The sequence below is a fragment of the Myotis yumanensis genome, unplaced genomic scaffold (genome assembly GCF_028538775.1).
Source record: "Myotis yumanensis isolate MYYU_CA2020_CCGP unplaced genomic scaffold, mMyoYum1.0.hap1 SCAF_7, whole genome shotgun sequence".
NCBI classification, from domain to species: domain Eukaryota; kingdom Metazoa; phylum Chordata; class Mammalia; order Chiroptera; family Vespertilionidae; genus Myotis; species Myotis yumanensis.
Window position 1 is genome coordinate 61,251,821 of NW_027223758.1, and position 22,882 is coordinate 61,274,702.

Here is a 22,882-nt window from a genome sequence, read left to right on the forward strand (position 1 = left end):
TCTTAAGATATCTTTTCTGTAAGGTACTTTTTCCCATGGGAGTTTTGAGCCTCAGATTACAGTTAGCTTTCCTTTCAGTGGTGAAGACATGGCTGCCCAGCATAGCCATTTTCAAATAACATTTTGTTCATATTGTTTACTTTTATCAGTATTGTAGAGTTGCTTTGTTTTTGGATAAGGCAATATAATTTTTCTCAAAAATAGGGTAGGTGCGATTTTCCTGTAGGTAATGAAATACCATACAGGAATGTTGGTTGAACAACAGTAGTCTATGACCAAACAAATATTATATTTATAAATTTGAAATTGGTACCAACTTTGTAACAAGTCTAAAAAATAGCGTTTTACTGTTCACAATTTATTCTATCAGCTTGCAAAATTGCATACTATGTCATATCAAGAAAATTGTCTTTGTAATACCCTGGGAGTTCTCTATTCTTTGACCAAACTGTTAGTCTATTCATCTCACTTAGCAAGATTAGAAAGTTTTCATTAATAATGCGTGAGAGCCGATTATACAACTTTTAAACCCAGTTGTGGCAGTTGTCTAGTTATAAGGAACGGCACTGTTTGAACTATGCAGAGGGATATTTCAAAATATTATGCAGCAGCAGTTTTGGGTTTAATTGTCTGCAGATGGTAGATGATCTATTTTCCTTACTCGCTGCCACATTTCTAATAGCACCCAGGCTGTTCCATGTAAATTAGTAATCTTTCATGTAAGCCTGTCTTTAATTTTTCAGTATTTTTCTTTGCATCATTTTCCAGCTGTATCATGTTAGAACTGATGTTTTAATTTCTTATTTTTTTAATATCTGTGTGTCATAACTGTTAACCATTTAAACACAACTATTGAGCTCTACAGGCAACCAGAAGTCTGCCTGGTCCACTTAAGGAATCTGAATGATTTCCTTGGTCACATGTTAACCATGACAACTATAGCAAAGGCAGTGGTTAGATTTTATTTTTCTCTCCAATGCTGTGAGATGCATTTTTTTCATTCCCTTAATGTGAATAATGAGATTCCTAAATAGAAATGCTCTACTTGAAATTTAGTCATCAGAGAGGTTTCTCTACTTTATTTATTTATTTTTTTTAGTGAAAGAGGATAATGTTCTTCACAAAGGTGATTTTAGCAAGAAGAGAAAATATTGTGACTTAAGCAGCAGAATTTTAAATAATCTAATACATTCTAAAAGCCTAAAGTTTAGATCATCAGAATGAGCAATGAATCTTTATACATCATACTCAATAGCAGTTGGAAATAATTGTCCAATCTAGAGCCTTACTTGGGACCAGTGTGTTTGTTTGCACTTATTTATTCAGTTGATCTATCCAAAATCTCAGCCAAAGTTTACAACTGTGTCATACTTAGAAATCTAACTGCCTGGCTAAAGCTTATTTAAGGGAAAATAATTCAGAAAATTCAACACCTTGCTGTGAGTTGTTTTTGTTTTGTTTGTTTTTTCTTTTCTTTCCTTCTCTTTTTGTTGTTGGAACAAAGTTGAGACAATGTGATGTACTGATCGAGATTCTCCTTGCTAGCCTAGCTTCAGTCTGGCTTTTTCTTCCCTCATGCATGCTGACCTGGGGATCTTCCTTTGCCATAGCTGCGATAATCGTGACTCAGCTTACAACACCTTACATTCGCATCGCCCCTGCCGCAGGCGAGGACCAGCTGACAGGTCAGATGTTCAAGTATAGATGAGTCATCTTGCCCATTTCCTGCTCATTTTTCTCAGCTTCGTCTCCCCTCTACATTTCCTCCTTTGCTTAAGGCTTGTTTACAATGTTTCAAACTCTTGGTACAAACCTGTGCCCGCATTAAATGAAGTGATGTGCTTGGCCTCTTCTCTGTGCACATTATATCCATGCATTAAGCACAACTCCACTGCATGTCTCCATTGTGTGTTTGTCTGTTGGTATGTTCCTCTCTAGCCTAATGTTATATAGAAATGAAATTTGCTGGACTTGCAATAGCAATGACATCAAACAGGATTTCAAACAAAATCTATAAAAATGGATCCACAGTAATCCAAATTAAGCTAAAGAGGTGTTGTGGTTTGAGAATGAGAGAGGTTCGTTTTTCACATTGTAGGGTCTAGTTTGTACACACAATTAGCAATACACGGGGCTTGTCTGCCAGGGTTATGAATTGAAACCACTCAAAGTTGTTTGGGGTAATGCTGTGCAAATAGCTCATCTTGTACATACAACTGGAGCAGAACTGGTTGCATTCCTTTTAGATCCTTGTTCCAAAGCTAAGTATTTGTATAAAGCAGTGGTGCATCTGCAAGTCAAATGCATGGAATAATTTAGGGAAGTTTTTAAGACAACAAATGGCTTAGAGTCATGGAGTCGAACTGTGTGCTTCTTTATACCAAGAGAAATCAGTGTGCCCATTCATGCTGCCTCTAAAGGCGTATGGCCATCGATAGAAACTCATATAGGAAAGAACTCCCGTAAATTACTCCAGACTGAAGGTGAGTGGTCAGAAAATCCCAGAAGACAAACTGTTGTCCTACAACAAAAGCAAGCCATTGTCAAGATTTCTAACATAATTACAAGGGCAGGACTCAAATCCTGGGTTCCAAAGCATCATTGATGTCATAGTTTGTTGCATGTAGTATAGGCATGATTAAGGCTGAGTAATAAAAGCACAACTGCTTTCCATAAAATTTCTACTCCATAAATTGTTTTGTATGTATGAAACTAAGGAATATATCCTGACATTTGGGGGGCGGGGGGAGTAAAGCTTAACTCATGGCAAAAATTCATAAATGTTTAGGTTCTGTGAGCTTATTACTTTGAAAAGTAATGTAAGTGAGACTCAGGAAAATTATAGACTAATCTTTATAAGGTAAAGAAATGTAGGATAACTCCACTTCTTTCTCTGCTGGAATTCTCTACATATTTTCTGTCCTCTGTGTCAGGCCTCCAGGCTATAAACTTATTATTAACAGTTCTGCTTCCCCCGCTTTCAAGTTTCTTTTAAGCATATTTCTTTTATTGATTGAAGTTCTGCTTGTTACAGATTCTTTCTTATCCTGAACTTCTGAAGTGTTCTTCCCAGAGGAAGCACTTAAGTGATAGTGTCTTTCTCACCTAAGTCCTCCCCTTTAAGCCCTTTACATTCCAGGACAGGCCCATGGCCTGCTGGGTAGAGTTAGGTGTTCACCTTGAAGGTAGTTCAGGTCCCTCAGCAAGTCTGAGCCCATGATGTCTGAGCTGGCACCAGTCTTCCCAGCCAGTCATTAAAAATGGGTTGTCCTCACTATTATAAAATGAGTGCTATGGGATACATAGCTAAATAGCCCCTTTCTCAGGACTTACCTATAATCGGCTACCTTCAAATTAAACATGCTGTTTATGAGACATGATGTAAGTGAAATTTCTGAATAGAGCGTTTTTCTCTAAAACTTGCATGATTAAGAAGATACCTCATAAATCAGCCTCCTTCATAAGGCTTTCGGGTCCAGGGTGGGTTGTTATTTTAGAACTAGTCTGTGAAGGACACATACATAACTGAATATATGGCTGCCAATCCTGTACAGGTTGCAGATAATCTCCCTCATTTACTTTGGTTTATTGGGGATTAAAATGATAGAGTGCTAGAATAAGCCTTAAAAACCAGTAAAAAATGACTTGTTCTTTTTTTCAGTATTTACTGCTGGTTTTAATGATGGTTAATCTTACCCAGATAAATTCAAACTCAGGTAATATTTCTTTTGCATTTTCCATTTGCATCAGCCATCAACTTTGATAGCAGTAACACTCCCTTTTTTAATAGATTTATTTATGAGTCATACTGCAAGCATGGCACTTAATTCATTCAATCACTGATTTGACATTTATTGAGCACCTTCTGTGTGCCAGTTATAGAGCTTCTAATTCTTATAAAGAGTTTTACTCTGTGGTTTCCCAGTCTCCTGGTATCAAGCATATTTGCCTTAGTAGAATGAAAACATACACGTACACATGCTCTTATGAATGAAAAATTACTATTATATTTGTCATATGGCAGTTAAGAAAAGACAACAGTTATGTAGCTAATGGAGAGGGGGGGCATATATTTCAAAACCTATCTCATTGTGTCCAGTAGCTTGTACATGGTCAGTGGGACAGGTCTGAATATTTGACCCATTGAACATTTGTAGTTTTATTTACTAGATCAACACAGTCCCTCCTAGAAGCAAATAGGAGATACCTGATGGATACATTCAAAAGTGCCTTCAGCTACTTTTTGCTTTAATTGTGCTGACATCATGCTCCTACAAATTCTATTTGAGGCTATGCTTACTAGTACACTAGGAAACTTTGATAAGATAGTGAGAACTCTGTAGTTCCTTTTGGCTCAAAATGCAGTACCTGCTGGTTAAGTTTGCCTTGGTATAGGTGGAACCTCCCTTTCTTGTCTAATACCAAAGAAAACAAGCACCTTGGTGAGCTGACCTCAGCACAAGAAGAGTGCTGGATAAAACAAAAAGTGTTCATAAATATTGGCTGATTTAATTCACTGAATGAAGGCAGCTCAGATTGCAGAATGCTAGCGAGTTCGGTAAGCAGTCCTGTCTTTGCATTGGGGAGTGTTTCTTAAACTATTTTGTCCTCAGGCAACAGTAAGAATACCTCAACACCCAATTCACCCACACACACACATACACACACACACACACACACAGACACACATGTAAATTTAACTGAAGAAAAAGCTTTAGACACTCTAGTAGCAGTGCTATTCCCTGAACAGATGAATATTGTTCTATCTCGTTCCATTTTATTCTAATTCATTTTTGTAATTCTAGCCACTAACGAATTTGATTCATTCCCCACCAATGGGTTATAACCCACAGTTTTAAAAACTGCTTTACTAAACCACTAGATTTAGAAGATGATGAAAGGGAGCAGAATATATACTTGGAATAAAAATTCTGTCTACCTGAAAAATCCTACACTCAAGTGCACACAGAGAAAATTCCAGAAACTGGAAATGCTTCTGGTTCTTACTTCATTCCTTTTATTTTGTGATTAATTGCATGTAATATAAAACTGGGGAAGAAAATTAAAAGCTGTACATGCTAGAAATTCTCTTTAAGATTTTCTAGATAATTTTATAAATATGTCTAGGCTATTTGTTTCATATTAAGATATTTCTATTTATGATTTAATGACCTAGCCAGCTCTGAGGTACTATTGAGAATGATTTCCTAAACTTATCTGTTTTGGTTAATCCATACGTCTAATACGATAAGATCTGTATCCTAGAGTTTGTATAAATAAAGTGACTCCTGGAATTCAAGTGCAAATCAGATATATCAGAGCATGAGAATTGCTTGCTAGATATAATTAGTGCCTCAAAAAATACAGAACTAGCCAACAATTATTTCCACATAAAGTTCCAAGTTTTGTAAAAGATATAAGCAGCATATGTGTGCATTATCAAAGGTAAACACTGCCGGACGTTAAAGTGGTGAAAGGAGATTTTACTCAGTAACGACTGACAGGTGACGGAGCTGAGTTCCATTCCAAGTTGTATAGAGGTGACTGGGCATTTTAACGAGAGAATGATGGAGAAGGGAGGGCGGCAAACAGGGACTCCACAGTCAGGGAAGTTGGAAGGGTATGTTGGTGCCTGTGAAATGCATCTGAGTTTGCTAACTGGCACTGACTGAAATAGGCTCTTGCATCCCCCGGAGGCTGGGAGACAGGGAGACAGGGCCCTGTTCGCTGGAACAGTCAATTCTTTGGACAGCCTGAAGTTTCTTCAGACAGGCACTTTCAGAGAAACTAGGGTCACCTAGGGATGTGACACTGAGCTGTTAGAAATGATGTTAATGTTTTGTTTAAGTCTTTATAGATCAAGATTGAGGCCTAGCTGAGAAAGGGCTCAGAGGACCCTGGGTAGAGTTTGGTCAAGGAGACAATTTTTGTCACTTCTCACCCCTTTCCATGTGAAGAGCAGTGACTTATTGGATTGATGACATTTGAAAAGGAAGTGAGGATATTTGATCAACTTCTGTGCATTGTCCTCAGTTCACAAATGTTCTTTTGTGTCAAAAAGGGCTCAGAATTCCCCTTCAAGCCTTAAAAATAAATCTAAGGCATTATTTTTTAATAGTTGACTATTGTTCTCCTGTAAAGTATGAATATGTTATGATCTGTTTACCCAATCTCTTATTATATGGACATTCAGATTTTCACCACTTTTCTCCCTACTAAAAACAAACTAGAATAAACAGCCTTCTCTATGTATGCTGTCTATTATAACTTTTATTTCTAAACAATTCTCAAATATGAGTAAAGAGCAAGTTTGTTTTTCACATGGAACTGACTAGATAACATTCCTCCCAATTGTAGCAGTTCACGCTTCCACCAGTGTCCCTTACGTGGCCCTTCCCACAATTCCACTTGCCCTGGACATTTACAACCTAATGTGTCCAGTATGGGGTGAAAATGGTATTCTAATGACTTTTCCTGAAGTTGGGTTCTTTGCCAATGTTTATTAGCTATCTGCATTTTTTCTTCTATATTTGTCTGTACGTATTCCTGGCAGTCACTGTTCTTTGGGCATAAGGATGTTTCCTTTTTAGATAATCAAATATGTTCCCAAAAATGTTCCCATTTTCCTCTCCTTTTCCAAGGTTTTTAATTTGAAGTTCTTCACACTGGTCAGATTATTCAGCTATTACCCTGATTTTTAGCTCTTTGTTGAATCCATCTAAATTACCACTGATATGGTGTGGAGTGTGGACTGGGGAAACATCTAGCTTTTTTCCAGATAAACAACCAGTTAGACGGCTCTAATTATTAAGTAAACCGTTCTTTACTCATGGAATTGAAATGCCATATTGTCATATTTAAGTTCTCAACTTTAGATTTGCATGGTCCTTTTTGTCTCTCCCTATGCTATTATCATAATCTTTGAGTATATTGATACTAGAGGCCCAGTGCACAAAATTCGTCCACTGGTAGGGTCCCTAGGCTTGGCCAGCTATCAGGGCTGACCAGGGCCTTCCTTCCCCTGGCTGCCTTCATTCCGCGCCACCCCCTGGTGGTCAGCACACGTCACAGCAAGCGGTCAAACTCCCGGTCGAACTCCCAGGGGACAATTTGCATATTAGCCTTTTATTATATAGGATCATGTGATAAAGCTAGAATGTTCTCCTAATACCTCACCACTTACATTTCTGTGTATACTTACCAGTCCTTAAATGCCAGGCCCCTCTCACCATTTGAACTCCTCTCCTAGCTCTCTGCCTCATTCCACCCCAGTCACCCTGACCTCCCTGTTCTTTGGACACAACAGCCATGCTCCTGCCTTCAATCTTTTGCCCTCATTTTTCCCCTGCTTGCAATAGTCCTCCCCAGCTATCCACTTAGCTGGCTCCCTCACCTCCTATAGTATTTGCTCAAATCTACCTTCTCACTGAAGTCTGCCTTAAGAACTCACCCTTCTTAACAGCACAGCCTTCCATGACACCTCCCCACCCCTTCCACACAGTCTGTCCCCTTACGCTGCTATTCTCTCCTATTTTATAGCACTGTCACCCTCTGTGCTTACTTATGTTTGCTACTGCCTTTCTCCCCCTCCTAGAATTTGTCTCTTGAGGGCAGGAATCTTCATCTGCTGTGTGCTGACATATCCAGGCACTAAGACGGTGGCCCAGCCTAGACCACTGCAGAAGCACTTTAACTGCTCTCCGACTTACTCTGATTGCTCCCTGTTCATTCATTTGCCCAAGAGCAGCTGGGCCGACTTTCCTGAAACTGAAGTCTGGTTCCATCACTGCTCTTCGTAAAGCCCCCAAGTAGCTTCCTACTGCACTTAGAATAAATTCCAGACTCCCAATCACAGCATGAAGGGCCTGCTCCACGCCTGGCCTCGCACTCAGCCCTCAGCTCAGATCACTCTCTCACTCACTGCTGAGCTGCTTATTGTTTCTCCAAAGCACCAGGCTGGATTTTGTGCCAGATGTTTGCCCATCCTGTTACCTCTGACCAAAACGTCCTTCCCCCAGACTTCATATCACCAACTCCGCCTCAGCAGGCAGGATCAGGCACAAAGGTCATGTTCTCAGAGAGGCCTACCTAGACCGCAGTACCTGAAGGGCATGGCCCTGCCAGCTCCCTGGCCATGCCTAGCCCATCACTCTGCCACTTTTTGAGGTCCCCTTATTAAGCTATGTCTCCCTCCTTGAATGTGGTCAGAGCAGGGCTTTGTCTGTCTTGTTCCCAAGGTATCCCCTTATGCACCAGTGGGAATTCAAAAGTATTTACTGAAAGGCGAACAGTGGATGATCTTTCTTATGAAGTTTATTCTTAGGTATTTTGTGGCTTGTATCACTATCATGAGATTTAGTTTTATTTTAATTATTTCATAGAGTGGACTCCCCACTCACACCAACTTTATCTGTGCCCATTCCCAGACTCTGTCTGCCCACTGCTCTTCCTTCACCTCTCAGAGCCAGCCAGTGGATGCTTGGCACTCCATGAGAAGCTGTTACAGGGCTAAATGCAGATAGGTGGCATTTGTCCTTCTGTGGACCTCAGGCTCTTTATTTGTAAGTTGAAGGTGTAACTGAAATCAGACCTTAGCCTCAATGAATTACTCAGACAACTGGTTACAGTTTGAAGATGGTGGGATTGTTCATTGAACTTGAGCTCAGTCAGTGGCAGGAACAGCAAGTGCAGAGGTCCTGTGGTGGGACATAACATGCCCAAGAATAAAGAACTGCACAGAGGCCATTGTGGCTGGAAGAATGTATGGGAGCAGTCAGGTTGTGCAGGCAGAAAGAGGCTGACGTTAAGGACATTGGCCTTGATCCCAGGGGCAGTGGGTAGCAGCTGAGGTGTTGTCAAGAGAGGCAGACAGGTTCAAGCATGTACTATGTACTCCAGCCACACTAGAAACGTTGGAGGGGAAATCAAAGAGGCCAAAAGACAAAAGTAAAGCAAAGACATGGAGGATCGTCCCAGCCTAGAAAAACACAAATAGAGGGAGTAGACAAGAATAGAAGAGCTAAATGCCAGGAAATTAATACAGTTGAAGCACTGGCCTTGGGTTATGTATAATATGCAGTCTGCACGGAAGAGCACTTGATAGGGAATTTAAAGGACAGGTTCAAACCTATCAAAGGACCCTGAGTACCTTAGAGATAGAATGGCTTCATTCAACTTCTTGCCTGAGATATCCACTTTATTTATTTTGAGAGCTATTTACCGTGGTATGCATATGAATCAAAACTGACAAAGAGCATAAACAATAACACTCAGGCATATTGTTTGAATATATGGGTGCTGAGATAAAATCTGACCACCTTTAGCTGCAGGCAGTTATATTTGCCCTTTCAATCGTTCAGTGATTAGACTCATAAAGTGTTGTATTAGAGATTGTTAATTGAGTCAACTATGAAATGTGTGTAGAAGTATTTTTATCTCCTACCTACTACAGGGCCATATTTTACATATCGTTATACTTTTCACAATCTGCCACTCAGCCCTTGGCACTTAAAAGGCATTTAGAGGCCAGCTATAAATTTCCAGTGGAATGAAGTCATTTGTAAAAAGATGAAAGTGCCTTTACGGTATGGACTAATTTCCATACCACTTTTTTAAAACAACCTACAGGAGCTCCCAACTGTGTCTGCCTTAGGGAGAGTTGGATTCCAGGAGGTGTGCAGGGCCCAGTGTCACTTAGACCTCTGATGGCCAGCCTCCCATCAGACACTTTCAGGAAGTGCATACAGTTCAGCTCTGATAGAAATACAAGTTACAACCTTTCAATCTTTGAAATGTTTAGCTGTAGGGAGCTCTGTTCTGCACTGCTCCAAGAGTATTCCTGGTCCCTACTATACGAGGGAAGGGTTCACTCAGTCATCCTGTGCGTAAAGAACTCCTTGTGTTCTTGAAGACCTTTATATGCAACTAGAGGCCCGGTGCACAAATTCATGCACAGGAGGGGTCTGGCCAGCCCGCCCCAATGGGAGCCCATCAGGCCAGGCCAATAGGGGTGAGGGACCACGGGAGGTTGGCTGGTCGGCCCTGCCCCCAATTGCAGTTTTGGGGGCCGATCGGGGGTGGGGCCAGCCTTAGGGAGGGCAGCTTCCTCTGGTTGGTGTGAGTCTCTTAATTTGACTTCTACTTCCTGAGTCTGAACCTGGGTTTTCCCATCACTCCTTGACTTCATTCATGCACTTTTGATTTGGGCATGGTAACCTCACTTAGATATTTAGGGCTCCTGACTTTGAGCTGCTGTGTAGTTTACCGCCTCCTTCCCCTACCCCTTCCTCCTCCCCAGCCCCTTCATTCTCCCCCCGCTTCCTTTGGCCAAGTTTACTGAGTCAGTAGGTGACTCGACCTGAATGTTGACTCAATAATCAAATCAGTGGGCATTTATTAATTTGGCTCACAAAAAGGCTCACAGCAAAGGTGTTGGGGGCCGATCAGAGGCTAGGCCAGCCAGGGTGTGTGTGGGGGGGTGGATCTGATCAAGGCCCCGATCAGGCCGGTTGGCTACCACAGTGCACGTCAGCACATCATAGCCACCAGTTGTTCTGGTCATTCTGGTCATTCCGCCGTTCAGGTCGCTGGGCTTTAAATATATATATATATTTTAGAGGCCCGATGCAAAAATTCGTGTAAGGGGCTCAGCCCTCACAGCCACAGCAGCTGGCTCAGCCCTCACAGCCACAGTGGCTGCCTTGGCCCTCGCAGCCTCGGCTTCGTCCAGAAGGACGTCCAGAAGGTTGTTTGATTGTCTGGTCTAATTAGCATATTATTTTTATATTATTATAGACTAGAGGCCCGGTGCACGAATTCATGCACGGGTGGGGTATGGCCGGCCCACCCCAATGGGGGCCCATTCAGCCAGGCTGGTGGAGAGAGGAAGGGCTGCGAGCGGTTGGCTAGCCAGCCCTGCCCCCAATCGGGGTGTTGGGGGCTGATTGGGATCAGGGCTGGCTTGGGGGGAGCTGCAGGTGGTTGGCTGGCCAGCCCCACCCTCAATTGGGATGTTGGGGGCCAATCGGGGGCGGGCCAGCCAGGGGTGGGGGGCTGCAATCAGGGCCCAGATCAGGCCAGTTGGCTGCCTCAGTGCATGCCATAGCCACGGTAGTTCTGGTCATTCTGGTCGCTGGGCTTTGATATAGATATAGAGATAGAGATAGAGATAGAGATAGAGATAGAGATAGAGATAGAGATAGAGATAGAGATAGAGATGATAGAGATAGAGATAGAGATAGAGATAGAGATAGACTAGCTGTGTTAAGAGATGAGAATTCAAAGAAGTGTAACTTATGCTCTTTGCCTCAAGGAACTTATATTTATCATCTTTGTTAAAACCAACATAAACAGTTCAATATATATTTCACTTCAACAAATTGACCAGTATCTTAAACCATTTGTCCTAAGTGTGTAATGAAGTAAGTTAACATAAATTTATTTGTACTCTAAAATTGCATATCTATATGATACCAGAGTCATTTTCAGTGTCAGACGCTTTCATGTGACTTTTTGAGAGAACTTTAGGTAAAAATTAAGGAAAGAAAGTCTCTCTTTTAGACTTTTTTATAAGTAATAACAGCCAAACTCTTTATTTAAGTTGATAATCAGTTTATTGGAAATAGTGGCTGAATTGGAACTACCATTTCCAACTGGTTTTATCAAATGCAGTGTTATATATAGATGGAGAATTAACAATTCATATGCCCCATCTTGGGCATTTCTTATTAAACAGTGAGCATGGTATCAATGCTGTATATTTTGGCCATGGAGGCCAATATTGAAAGTTAGTGTGAGGAGAATTTGGTTGGAATTTCTTATAAGGATTGCTTGAGGATTCTAAAATTTCCTTTTCAGCTGGAAAGAATGTAAAGTGAGGGGAATTTTTTATTCTTCCTGCAACAGCAGCTGAATGCATTTTAATGGGCTGTAGTGTCACTGGTGATTTATTGCCCTTTTTTGTTCTCTTATGTGTTATATTTGTCATTCTGCTATGGCAGTTTCATCTATAAAACAGTATAGTTACAAGAAAATGGTAAGAGGATACAGGAGTGTCATGGGAGATTCTGTCCCTTTTTCCTTGTCATTTTGTGGAAGGAAATACTGAGTCAAATGTCAAGATTTTGGTTTCAGAAATAATATCTTTTAAAAGATGTATACTGCACCAAGTAGTTTTGTTTTCCATTGTTACTACATATACTTTAGGATTTCTATGTAAAAGCTTTTCAGTGTAAGACAACAATTTAATTTTTCAATATTATTTTGTGTTTTCTCTTTCTATCAGCAAGAAGAAAGGAAAATAAAACAAAATATTTAACAGTGTTCTGTTTGCTTAAGGTATAGAGCTTTCTGGCTTGTAGAGGATAAATTGAAATTCTGTACTTTAGGAAATCTACCTCTTAATTTTGTTAGCAATCTGGTGCCTTGTGCATGTTTAAGAAGAATGCTGAGACTAAATAGTTGAGCTCAAAACCAAGATTTCAGTAAAAGATGCAAAACATTGGGAAAAGAAAGTATCTATAGTTTCAAAACATAGTTTACGTTTTTGCATGAAACAATTAATTTTAATGAGTTTAATTACTCTTGACTTTTCTATAAGGAAATATATTTCAATCTTATAATAAAATTAAGTTAATTTATTTTTGATATTAATAAGCATGGAAAAGTCATGAATATTTTAAAGATATTTATCTAAATTGAGTGACAATAGCATTTCACTAAGTCTTTCTCTTTACCCCAATGGCTAGAATGAAACTCCACCCTACTGTTGTTAGATGCCAACTATGATCATTTACTACAATTTAAGATAAAAGGTGAATTTGTAGGCAAAAGGCCATGTTGTACTACTGTGTGATATTTGTTTGGTTGACTTTGGACTAGTCTCTCTTGTAAATAAGTATTTTTAAATACTATAAACTACTTAGTACTTGTGAGATTTTTTAAAAAGTATTTATGGGTGTGATCAAATATATTTAATCAGAATGGAAAGGAAGTCAGAATTTCCTTCATTATCTTAACTCAGCCGAATGTTGAAAAGGCAGCAAATCAAGAAAATATCAAGGATAGATCTAGAATAGACAAAACTTCCTTTTGAACAAAGAATTCTTCTCTTAAATACTTTCTGGCCTTATAAAAGAATTAAGGGAAAGCCAGAACCTCCGAGTTGAAGGAGAGAAAAAAACCACCATCTTTTCAACAGAAATGCCTCATTTTATTTGCCCTTTTGACACTATCAGTGTCCAGACATGTTCATCAATGTCTTCAGTGTACTGAGAGGGAGGCCCAATGATTTTTTTAAATATTGGCTCATAAATTTCTAGCATGTTCAAATTACATACACCTTTGTCCTCCCCACCCCCATGCCTGCCCGACATACGTACTACTTGTAGAATTATCGTTGTTTTTAATGTGAGAGGATCTGGGATTTAGCTTTTAATGTCTGATTTGTTCACAAACCATGGCTTTTCCAGCTCAGCTACCATATATTCTCAAGCAAATGATCCCCTCCCCCCTCTCTGAGAGGGTTGTCCTAAGGGCAAGGGGAGGTGGCTCTCCTTTGTGGAACTGTAGCTCTTCTCTAGTCGCTTTCCCTTTCCCTATACTAGTACTTGGCAGACAAATCCAGGCCTTCAAGAGGGAGTTTCTCTCTCCTTGATGAAAATGATTTAAAACATTATTTTTATTTTTAAAAATCAATAAATCATGGAATAAAATGCAACATTTGCATGCTTTATGTTCAAAGCTGAAACAAAAGACTTCAATGAAATTTCAATGTAACTGTTGGCCACTGGGGATAAACCTCATATTCGTGCTGGTACTGGTCTCTCTTCTGCACTAGGGGGACCAGTGACCAGTGCATAGGGACAGTGAGGTTTAGACTGCAGAGCATTTTCTAAACCACATGGCACACTTCCTAGGGCAGTTTTCAAATATGTCAGAGAGGAATCTGGGCTTAAGGATTCTCTGCACCAAATCTTGATAGGGTGGTTTTCATGGACTCTGCATCCCAGTGTACATAATTTAGAAAGCATTTACTTTAGATAGAAGGTAGTGAGTTCAAGTCAGCTCTTGGGGAAATCTCTTAAACTCTCAATTTCAGCTTCCATATTTGGAAAACAGGGAGAATACTATTTTTTAATTTCACAGTGGGCAGTGAGAGAATGACTACAATAATACGCGCATATAAAAGACCTCACACAAAGCTGGCCCAGGCTAAAGGCAGAATTTGGAATTGGCAGTTGCTGATAACTTTTTCTGTAGCTTTGTAGTTGTTATTCTAATCAAGGATTATTTTATGGCCCTTAGGGCTTTCAAGAGAACTAGGAAATTACACGGGGCCACCACCAGTCCCAAGTTTTTGAATTTCACAGGCCTTCAGAGAGGAGCAATATTGAACTTCTGAGAAAACGTATGGATTTCTTGATGCTGCATAGGGTGTTATTTACATGAACACAATGTGGATGGCATGGTCTCCAGGAGCACCGGAGCATGAGAGGAATATTATTATTCTCTCATATGTCCAAATCTGCAATGAGTCCCCCACGGGCAAATATTTTCCATTTGCCAGTCTTGGGGATATAAGCAGCAGCAGCCTGACCCAGGCTATGATCTTGCTGCTGGCAGAGATGGTGATGATGATAATGATGAAAAAAGTTACTGCGTTTTCAAAAACAACTACTTTTTTGAAGCAGGAATAGCCGAAAGCAGTGTATAAACTATTCTGTGCTTTCTGTAGCCCAGCACAGGGAACAAAACACCTGGCTCCCTTTGTCATCCTGGCCATTCGGGGTTCCTTTGTTCTCACTGTCCTTGGTTTAAGTGTGGACACCATTCTTTGTGTTTGTCCTTCAGTATCATCAGTTCTCAAGAGAACCTAGGAGTATGCACTGTAATAGAACTCTATTCAGAAGGATTATAGATGATCTCATTAAATAATGTTTTCAGGCTCTGGGAATGAAGTTGGAAAATATAGTGGTGTGTAAGGGAATGAGAAGCATCACAATTTCTTCAACATGTTGTTTTCATTTGGAAGAGTGAAAAACTATCCCTGAGAAACAGTCTTTGAAAATGAGCCCGGCACCTGCCTTGGGCCTAATAAATGGCATCTGCTCAGCACATCTATCAGTATCTCTGATGAGCTTTCCCATTTGCTCTGCTGAACATCCAAGCAATACATCACTCAGCGATGTAATTGATGTTCAGTTTAATATGTATAACTTACTTATTGGTATTGCTAATGATGCAATTATTAATTCTGGTTTATTATTAATTATAACAGTTAATTCTTCAAGTTGGAGCTCTCTTAGTCAAAATACTTTTTGGCAGATCAGTTTTTGTCTGGGAATTTGCCTCAGTGCTGTCTTATTTACTCAAGATTATTAACCAACTTGGCAAGATCTTCTCCTATGTCTTTAAATACTTTCTTTATCAAACGGTGTATATTTATGTACATGCACATGGGTAAAGATCACATCAGAGTGAGTTACATGTCTTTTAGCCAGTTAGGGGCCTAATAAAGGGAATTTTCAGATTTCTACCTTATTTCATAAGTAATTAAGAAGTTAGAAAATGATTTCAAAGCAGAGTCCTGTAAATGTAGAAAATGATTGTATAATCATTTTATTAATTGAAATTTTTCTAAAAAGCTCGAATCATATTAGCATCACCTTATTAAGAGTTTCTCTCTCTTTTTTCTAAACAGCCCCAGACCATTGTAATTACTCTGCAGCAAAAACTTGAGCTAGTTTGAAGACTTCTAAAACAAATTCCAGATGTGATCATGAAAAATGGTCCATAGCCACTTAATCATTACAAGTATTGAGTTCATAACACTTTATTCTTGATGGATACTCATTTCATGTCTCTCTCTGATATGTACCCAGTTAACTTTCTCGTCATTGATAGATATGTATTCCACTGCTTTGGTGATAGAAATATAACATTTTGCCACTGGTGTTTATTTTCATGTTCTTTTTTTCTATTAATATCATTTTTCCATTGATGAAACTTTGTTCAGTAAATTTATTGGTAAAGACTTTTATCTGTCACCAACATCCTGAGAAAAACCCGTCCTCTGTGCACTCTCTTGGCATGTTCAGGGGAGCCAGTGTGCAGACATTTTCCTTGTTCCTCAGCAAATGGCCTGGATGCCCATGTGAGGTGATTCAAAAATTGCTGCAGATGCCTCTCTTCTTAATAACCCCTCACCAAATACTGGGGATTAGTGAGGGAAAGACCACAAAATGCAATCTGTTGTCTTTACTTTCCACGTCTACCTTTTCTTCCTTTTTCTTTCCACTTATACCCATTGTCCTATGTCTGAGAACTTTAACATAAATGGAAATGGATAAGTAGGCTATGAAAACCATGCAAATGAAAAAGACAGAAACATTTAAATGAGATTTATTGTGAGAAATCTTTGATTCAACAAACACGTTTTTGCATATACTGTGGACACCTAATAAGATGCTAAGCAAGGTCTGTGAGGGTCCAAAAGTAAAAGCAACTTTGTCCCAAAGGGCTTATGTTAGAGTATGTGGCACAAGGGACTTAACTACAATAACTGCACACAAGGTTGACAATAGGAAGCTCTATGCAAGAGGGGTGAAACTTCCTATTGAAGTCCAGTAGGAAAGAGAATACTTTCTACAACAGCATTTGGGCTAAGTGCCCTTTGAAGGCAAGTGGTATTTAAACCTAAAGAAAGTGAGAAGGGAGTGCTTCCATGCAGGACCAGCGGGATGAGGACATGTTGGCTGTATGAGGAAAACAGAACATTTCCATTTGGTTGGAACACGGGTGGATGAAGGAAAGTAGAAAGAGGACAATCATAAAGTCAGGGAAGCGGGAGGGAACCAGCTCCTGGAAGACCTCGATTGCCCTTTAAAATAAGCATTAGAAAACTCTTGGTTTTTTTGTTTCTGAAATGAAAGAGTGACCTGATTAGAGTTGTTTTTTAAGAAGATCAGTGGGGCTTCAGTATGTAAAAGACTGGATGTGATATCTACTTGGGAGTCAAGTACAAAAGTCCAGAAGAGAAGTAAACATGTCTGTGGCAGTGGGAATGGAGAAGGGATGAAGAAAAAATCGTGTTCTTTGACTTTTTTGAGATTGGGCAGGGTGGTGATAACTGACCTCTCTAATATCCTGTGACTACTCTTCGACCCAAACAGAGACTGAGAAAACCCCCTTTTAATAGGTTTCATTTTTATGTGCTGAGGGTCAAAGTGTCCTTTATGTACAACCAAAATGTATTTCCTTGTTCTGACTTTTATTGTGTATCTAGTATATTCTAAGCACTAAGGACACAGAGAGGGAAAAGGTGCAGTGTTTCTCTGTAAGAATTTGAACTCCTGCTCGTTCAAGCCTGTGTGTGTATGTTAAAGAATATGCCACATTCATACACAGGTCACACATGATCATTGTTCTCTTTACAAATGCCTCCTGCATATCTGAAGACATTCATTCAAGAAAGATTTACAAAGTGACCACTATGTCAAAGACATTGTGTCAATCTCAAGAAGTCAAAGGTGGATGAGAAATAGTCTGCACTCGTGAAAAGCTCCAGTGGAAGACAGTGTCATGACACCTGCTGGTCACTTCCTTGGTTAGATAAGTGACCTCAATTCCTTTTTTCTTTATTCATAGTCCTTTTTTTCTACCCTGTGGATCACCCGTATTTTTTTCTTTGATTCCTTTTCAGCGTTTCTATTTGGAACAGCCTTTTGTACCCTGGAAGGATTATTATGTGCATGCCATTCCTCTCAGACATTTCAGAATCACATTGACTGAATTACCAGCCCTTTTTTCTCCGCAATTAGGCCCAGAAAGTCCTTCGTCCTCATATGTTTATCTTACTTTTCTTTCAGGATTTTAATTTTCTTATTGCATTGTTCTGCATTTTTGTTTGTTTGGTTGTTTGGTTTGTTTGTGTGTGTTAGGCTCTCCTCTTTACAAAGGATCAAGATGATTTTGAACATGAGTCTTTTCTACCAAAGTGTTAGCAGTAATCACCTGAGTTTACTATATTACTGGAAAAAGTTGTGATGCAGATAAACAAGAATGGACTTCATAGACTTACTTAGATCTAGAGTGTAGCCCGCTCACTTTCCTTCTCATTGACTTAGGGCAAGCTATCCTGACTGCTTCTGCTGCCTTGGTTTCCTCACTTGTAAAATGGTAATAATTATACATTATGGTGTAATCCTGTATAATAAAAGCCTAATATGCTAAGTGTCTGATCATCCATTCAACAAATCAAAGTGTAATATGCTAATGATATGCTAAGGCCACTCAATGGCTCACTATAACATGCACTGACCATCAAGAGGCAGGCGCTCCAACCAGTAAGTTAGTTTGCTGCTGGGGTCCGGCCAATCAGGACAGAGCAAGACAGGCCAGACACACCCTGGAGCCCTCCCGCAGTCCCTCCCTGGCTGGCCAACCTTCCATATCCCTCCCCAGCCCCGATTGTCCACCGGTGGGGTACCTTGGCCTGGCCTGTGCCTTCTCACAATCCGGGACCCCTCAGGGGATGTTGGAGAGCAGGTTTCGGCCCAATCCAGCAGGCCAGGTGGAGGGACCCCACTGGTGCATGAATTCGTGCACCGGGCCTCTAGTATTAAATAAAAGTTGGGTAAGATACCTGGCATATAAAGTAGGTCTTCCAAAATGTCAGCCTTCTTCCTGTCTAATTTAGTAACATCAAATTAGCATGCTTTAAATTCTTTTACACTTAAAATATATTCTAGTTTCTACTTGTTGTGGGTAATTCTAAAACTAGGATTTTATTCCATCAGGTTTGCCTCTTTATTGTGTAAAAGGATATTTTAAAATAGTGCATTAAAAGAAATAGGCTAGCTGATAAAGTGTAGTATTATATTAGAAGATGTTTTTAAAACAACAGGCCAATTAAATATTTTTTTCTGTTTTTCATGGCCTGGGAAACCCTCCCTCGCAGATTTTTAGGAACAATGGTTCTTGAGTTGGATTTTTCTTCATGTTGTGTAGGGAATGACCTAAGGTGTTATATATAGATTCCTGGGTTCTACCTCAGACCCTGGATCCAGTCAGTGGGAAACCCAGCCATCTGCAGGTTTCAAAAACTCTCCAAGTGATTCTTAAAGTCACTTTCCTTGGAGAGTCTTTGTTCTAAAATATATTGAACAGAATGACACAGTTAATATCAGCCTTATTTATTAAAGAATTTCATTGTTTGAGGAGAAATTGCCTGTTTACTAAGTCAGAGTTGGGGGATTGTGTGACCCCACTCTCCTAAGACCCCAAGAATCCTTTGTCCATTTCTAAGGTCCACCTTGTCTGAATGTGGCTTATTGACCTGTGAGGCACGTCACACTTCTGCATGCATTTTGCTAGACTATATTTTTTGAACCTCAGAAATACTGATTATTCTAGCAAGCAGAGAATTTTTTAGGTATATGTACTTTTTGATAAGATAGTAAATGACACATTCCAGGCAGTAGACAAAACTTCAAGAAGAGGTTTTACAAACAGCTACAACTTTATTCAGGAAAATGTGGTGATTCTTTGTCCCACAGGAATGATTTTTAAGAGTGAAACATAAGGTAGGCCATAACCCAAAGCCACAAAGTCTGTAAGAAAATTTGAGGGGCAGTCGTTTTTATTTTAATGCCTTCAAACTCAGTTTCAGACAAACCTTTAGAAATGTCTACTCTTAACTAGTGCAGCCTGGAAAACATCTACTCCCACTGCCTCTCTTGATTACTCACTTTATATGAAAGGTGAACACAGTTGATACCTTATTATTGACAAATCGTTTCTTCATTTTATTACTTGACCATGATTTGAGAAATGCAAATAAAAAAATAAAGCTATTTCATCAGAATAGTAACAGCACTAATAATTCTCTTGAAACATTTAGTGCCCAGATGGTAAGTGATAAGGCTTTGATAGATCATCTTCCCCTCTGGGTGTTGGCCACATCAATAACTGAGACAGTGACTGTCATGAAATTAGAACAAAAATAAAAAAGTAGATTAATTTTTAAAGATGGCATATATCAAACAATCCAGTATTTCAGTTTTATATGAAAAATTATTATTCTGATTATTATTTGTAAGTCATACACGCTCTGCATGCCCTACGGTGGAAATTAGGGACAAAGGAAGAGTTATAAATTCAAAAGCATAATCAGGTTACAAACAATACATAAAGTGTGAATGTAGATGATTCCAAGAGCAGTGATTGACTTTGCATTCCCAGGAAGAAAAACACTATATAATTTAAATGAAAAATAGTGGAGATGTTTTGTATTATGTATAACGTCAAGGTCCAACTGAAAAACCTAAACACAGACTGCAAAGAATTTAAACTCTGAGCACAAGACATGAATGAACTGTCTCACATAATCTTGAAAACCAGGTTGTTGCTATTTTTAAGAAAAAGAAAAGAAATCTACCTCTGCAAAGGGTAAAAAGAAAAAACCATGAGAATTAATTAAAATAAATTTTCTATAAAGTCATAAAAATGTTAGTACAAAATGTATAAGGCTTCCTTAATTGAGATTTTACAGTATCTGTTGGGAACAGTGCTCTTTGTGCTACACTTGAAGTAACAATATTTTTATGTATTGCCACAGCTTCCACTTTATTTTCGACTTTTTTCTTGAGTTTCATTTCAAAAGTTTTCTTGAACTCCTCAGTTTCTCTTTTCAGCAGTACCCTCCATGGTTGCTGTCCCCAACGTCCCCTTCACCTCCCATATACCAGGAGTGGTATTTGGTATTTGTTTTGCCACTGAAGCGTTTTGCACGTAGCTAAATGAAGTATTTTGTTGCTTGGATTCAGTTCAAGCGTTGAACCAAAGGAAACACGTTTCTCCAGCAGGAAGCTGGCCATGTATTTCCATGGCACCAGCATCCACCCAGCGCTTTGCACTCTGACTCCTGAGCTCACCTGTGTGCAGCCAGTGGGGTGCCTGTGCGAGTCTCTTGTGTCCTTTCAGTTCCGGTTGCCCCCTTAGATCAGAATTGGAGGCTCCTTGCCAGGGTGAGGCAGTAGCCTTCCCATGGCTCGCTGACTGTCCTTCCTTTCCTTTCTTCAGTGAGCCTGGTTGGTTAGTACTGCCCAGGTATTCTCCATTCTCCTCAAGGGCTCCTCCACATGAATCTCAATCTCCCTCTCCCTTTCTCTCCCTCTCCCTCTTTCTCTCCCTCTCTTTCTTTCTCTCTCTCTCTCCCTCCCTCTCTCCCTCCCTTCCTCTCTCTCTCTTCACCTCCTAAGTGTCCTCATGCAGTCTCATGGCTTTAAATACCATCTTTTTTGCTGCCAACCCCAAAACGTATGCTCTAAACTTAGATTCTAAACTTAGATGTCTCCCCACTATTTGCAACTGCCTACTTGTATCTCCTGTGGGTGTCTAATGTCTCAAAACTAACTTGTCTCAAACCAAATCCCTGACTCCCTCAGCTACCTGCCCTTCTTAATTCTCTACAACTCAGCAAATAGCAATTCCATCTTTCCAGCTACTCATGCCAGAAACCCGGATGTTATATCTATACACTTATACCCAGTTCACGGGCAAATGTATCTCAAATTTGACCTCCACTGCTACTGTCTTATTCCAAAGCATCAATAGCCTCATCCCTGATATTCCTGTTTCTACAATCGACAACCCCCCAGCCTATTCTAAACACCATGCCAGTGGGATCCTGTTAAATCATAAACCAGATCACATCACTCCACTCAGAATCCTCCCATAGCTCCCATCATGCAGAAGACAAGCAAAGTCTTCATAATGATCTATGGAGGTTCCCCCACTCTGACATTTCCCCAGCTTCCTCCACTCCGGGCACACCTCAGTATTTCACAGTCTCATCGTGTACCTGTGAACTTTTTCTTCCCACTGCCTAAGTGTTCCTTCCTGAATGTCATCATATCTCACTCCCGTTCCTCTTCCCTGTCTCTGCTCAAGTGTTACTTTCTCAATAACCCCCCATCTCAAATCTAACTGGCACCTGCCCGCCCTCTGAGTCCCCACTCCATTGCACATGTTTCTCTGTAGCACCCACCACCCATTCACATCCTGCACAGGGTATTTGTGTACATCCGAGTCTCTTTCCCTGCAAGAATGTGACTGCCCTTCAGCAAAGGTTCTGGCGCCCAAGCTGTCCCTAGGTGCTTCCTCACCTTCCTCTCCCTCCCTTTAGGAAGACTTCCTCCAGGTGAGCCTGTCCCAATGCTGTGGCGGAGGGTCACTAGCTCCAGGCCGCAGTGATGCCTTCCTGGCCTCCTGGGCTCGCTCGCATCCTGACATCTGGGGAGTTTTGTGCAGCCAGTCCAGTAATCAGAACTGGGCCCAGACCTCAAGCCTGAGGCTGAGTCATCGTGTTCTCAGCCTGCCATGCTGCTGTTATTCCATTTAACATCGGTCACTGGGCCAAGACTGGTTGTTTTCTGCCAAGTTAAAAACCAACCAAATATTGCATTGGGTAATTGGGTTTGGGGTTCTTTTTTATTTTTGTTTCTTTTTTTTAGATTTTTTTTTACATTAGACATTATAGCTGAAACCTTAAATAATGCAAATTCCCTGGATTACCACTTTTTTTTTTTTTTTACAATTTTCTCAGTCATCAAAACAAAACAAAAGACCCAGAGCTGTCACTAGGAGTCAGTAGAGTGGGCATCTGTGAAGATTATGCACCATAACTTCAGTAGCCCCTCTTCCTCCATCTCTCAGAGATATTTTAGCTTATTCATCATTTTCATGAATATGTTTAAGCCTAGATAGTGCCTATTGTTAAATGTATATATTTGAATTTATTCTTTTTATAAAGACCTAAATGTGCAGTAAACTCTAAGCAGAATGCACAGTAGAGGGGAAAAATGCCTTTCCATGAATAATT

At 40.1% G+C, this 22,882-nt stretch overlaps 1 protein-coding gene across 5 annotated transcripts in view; it reads left to right on the forward strand.

The window, feature by feature from the left end:
- PTPRM (protein tyrosine phosphatase receptor type M) overlaps positions 1–22,882 on the forward strand; it is a 650,734-nt gene that overhangs the window by 437,202 nt on the left and 190,650 nt on the right. For 3 of the 5 annotated variants that reach the window (XM_070420643.1, XM_070420639.1, XM_070420640.1), the window contains exon 14: positions 1,611–1,685. The exons of the other annotated variants lie outside the window; for them this stretch is intronic. In XM_070420643.1, the coding sequence (XP_070276744.1) occupies positions 1,611–1,685 (75 nt within the window). The remainder of the gene's footprint in view (positions 1–1,610; positions 1,686–22,882) is intronic. 5 annotated transcript variants of the gene reach the window in all.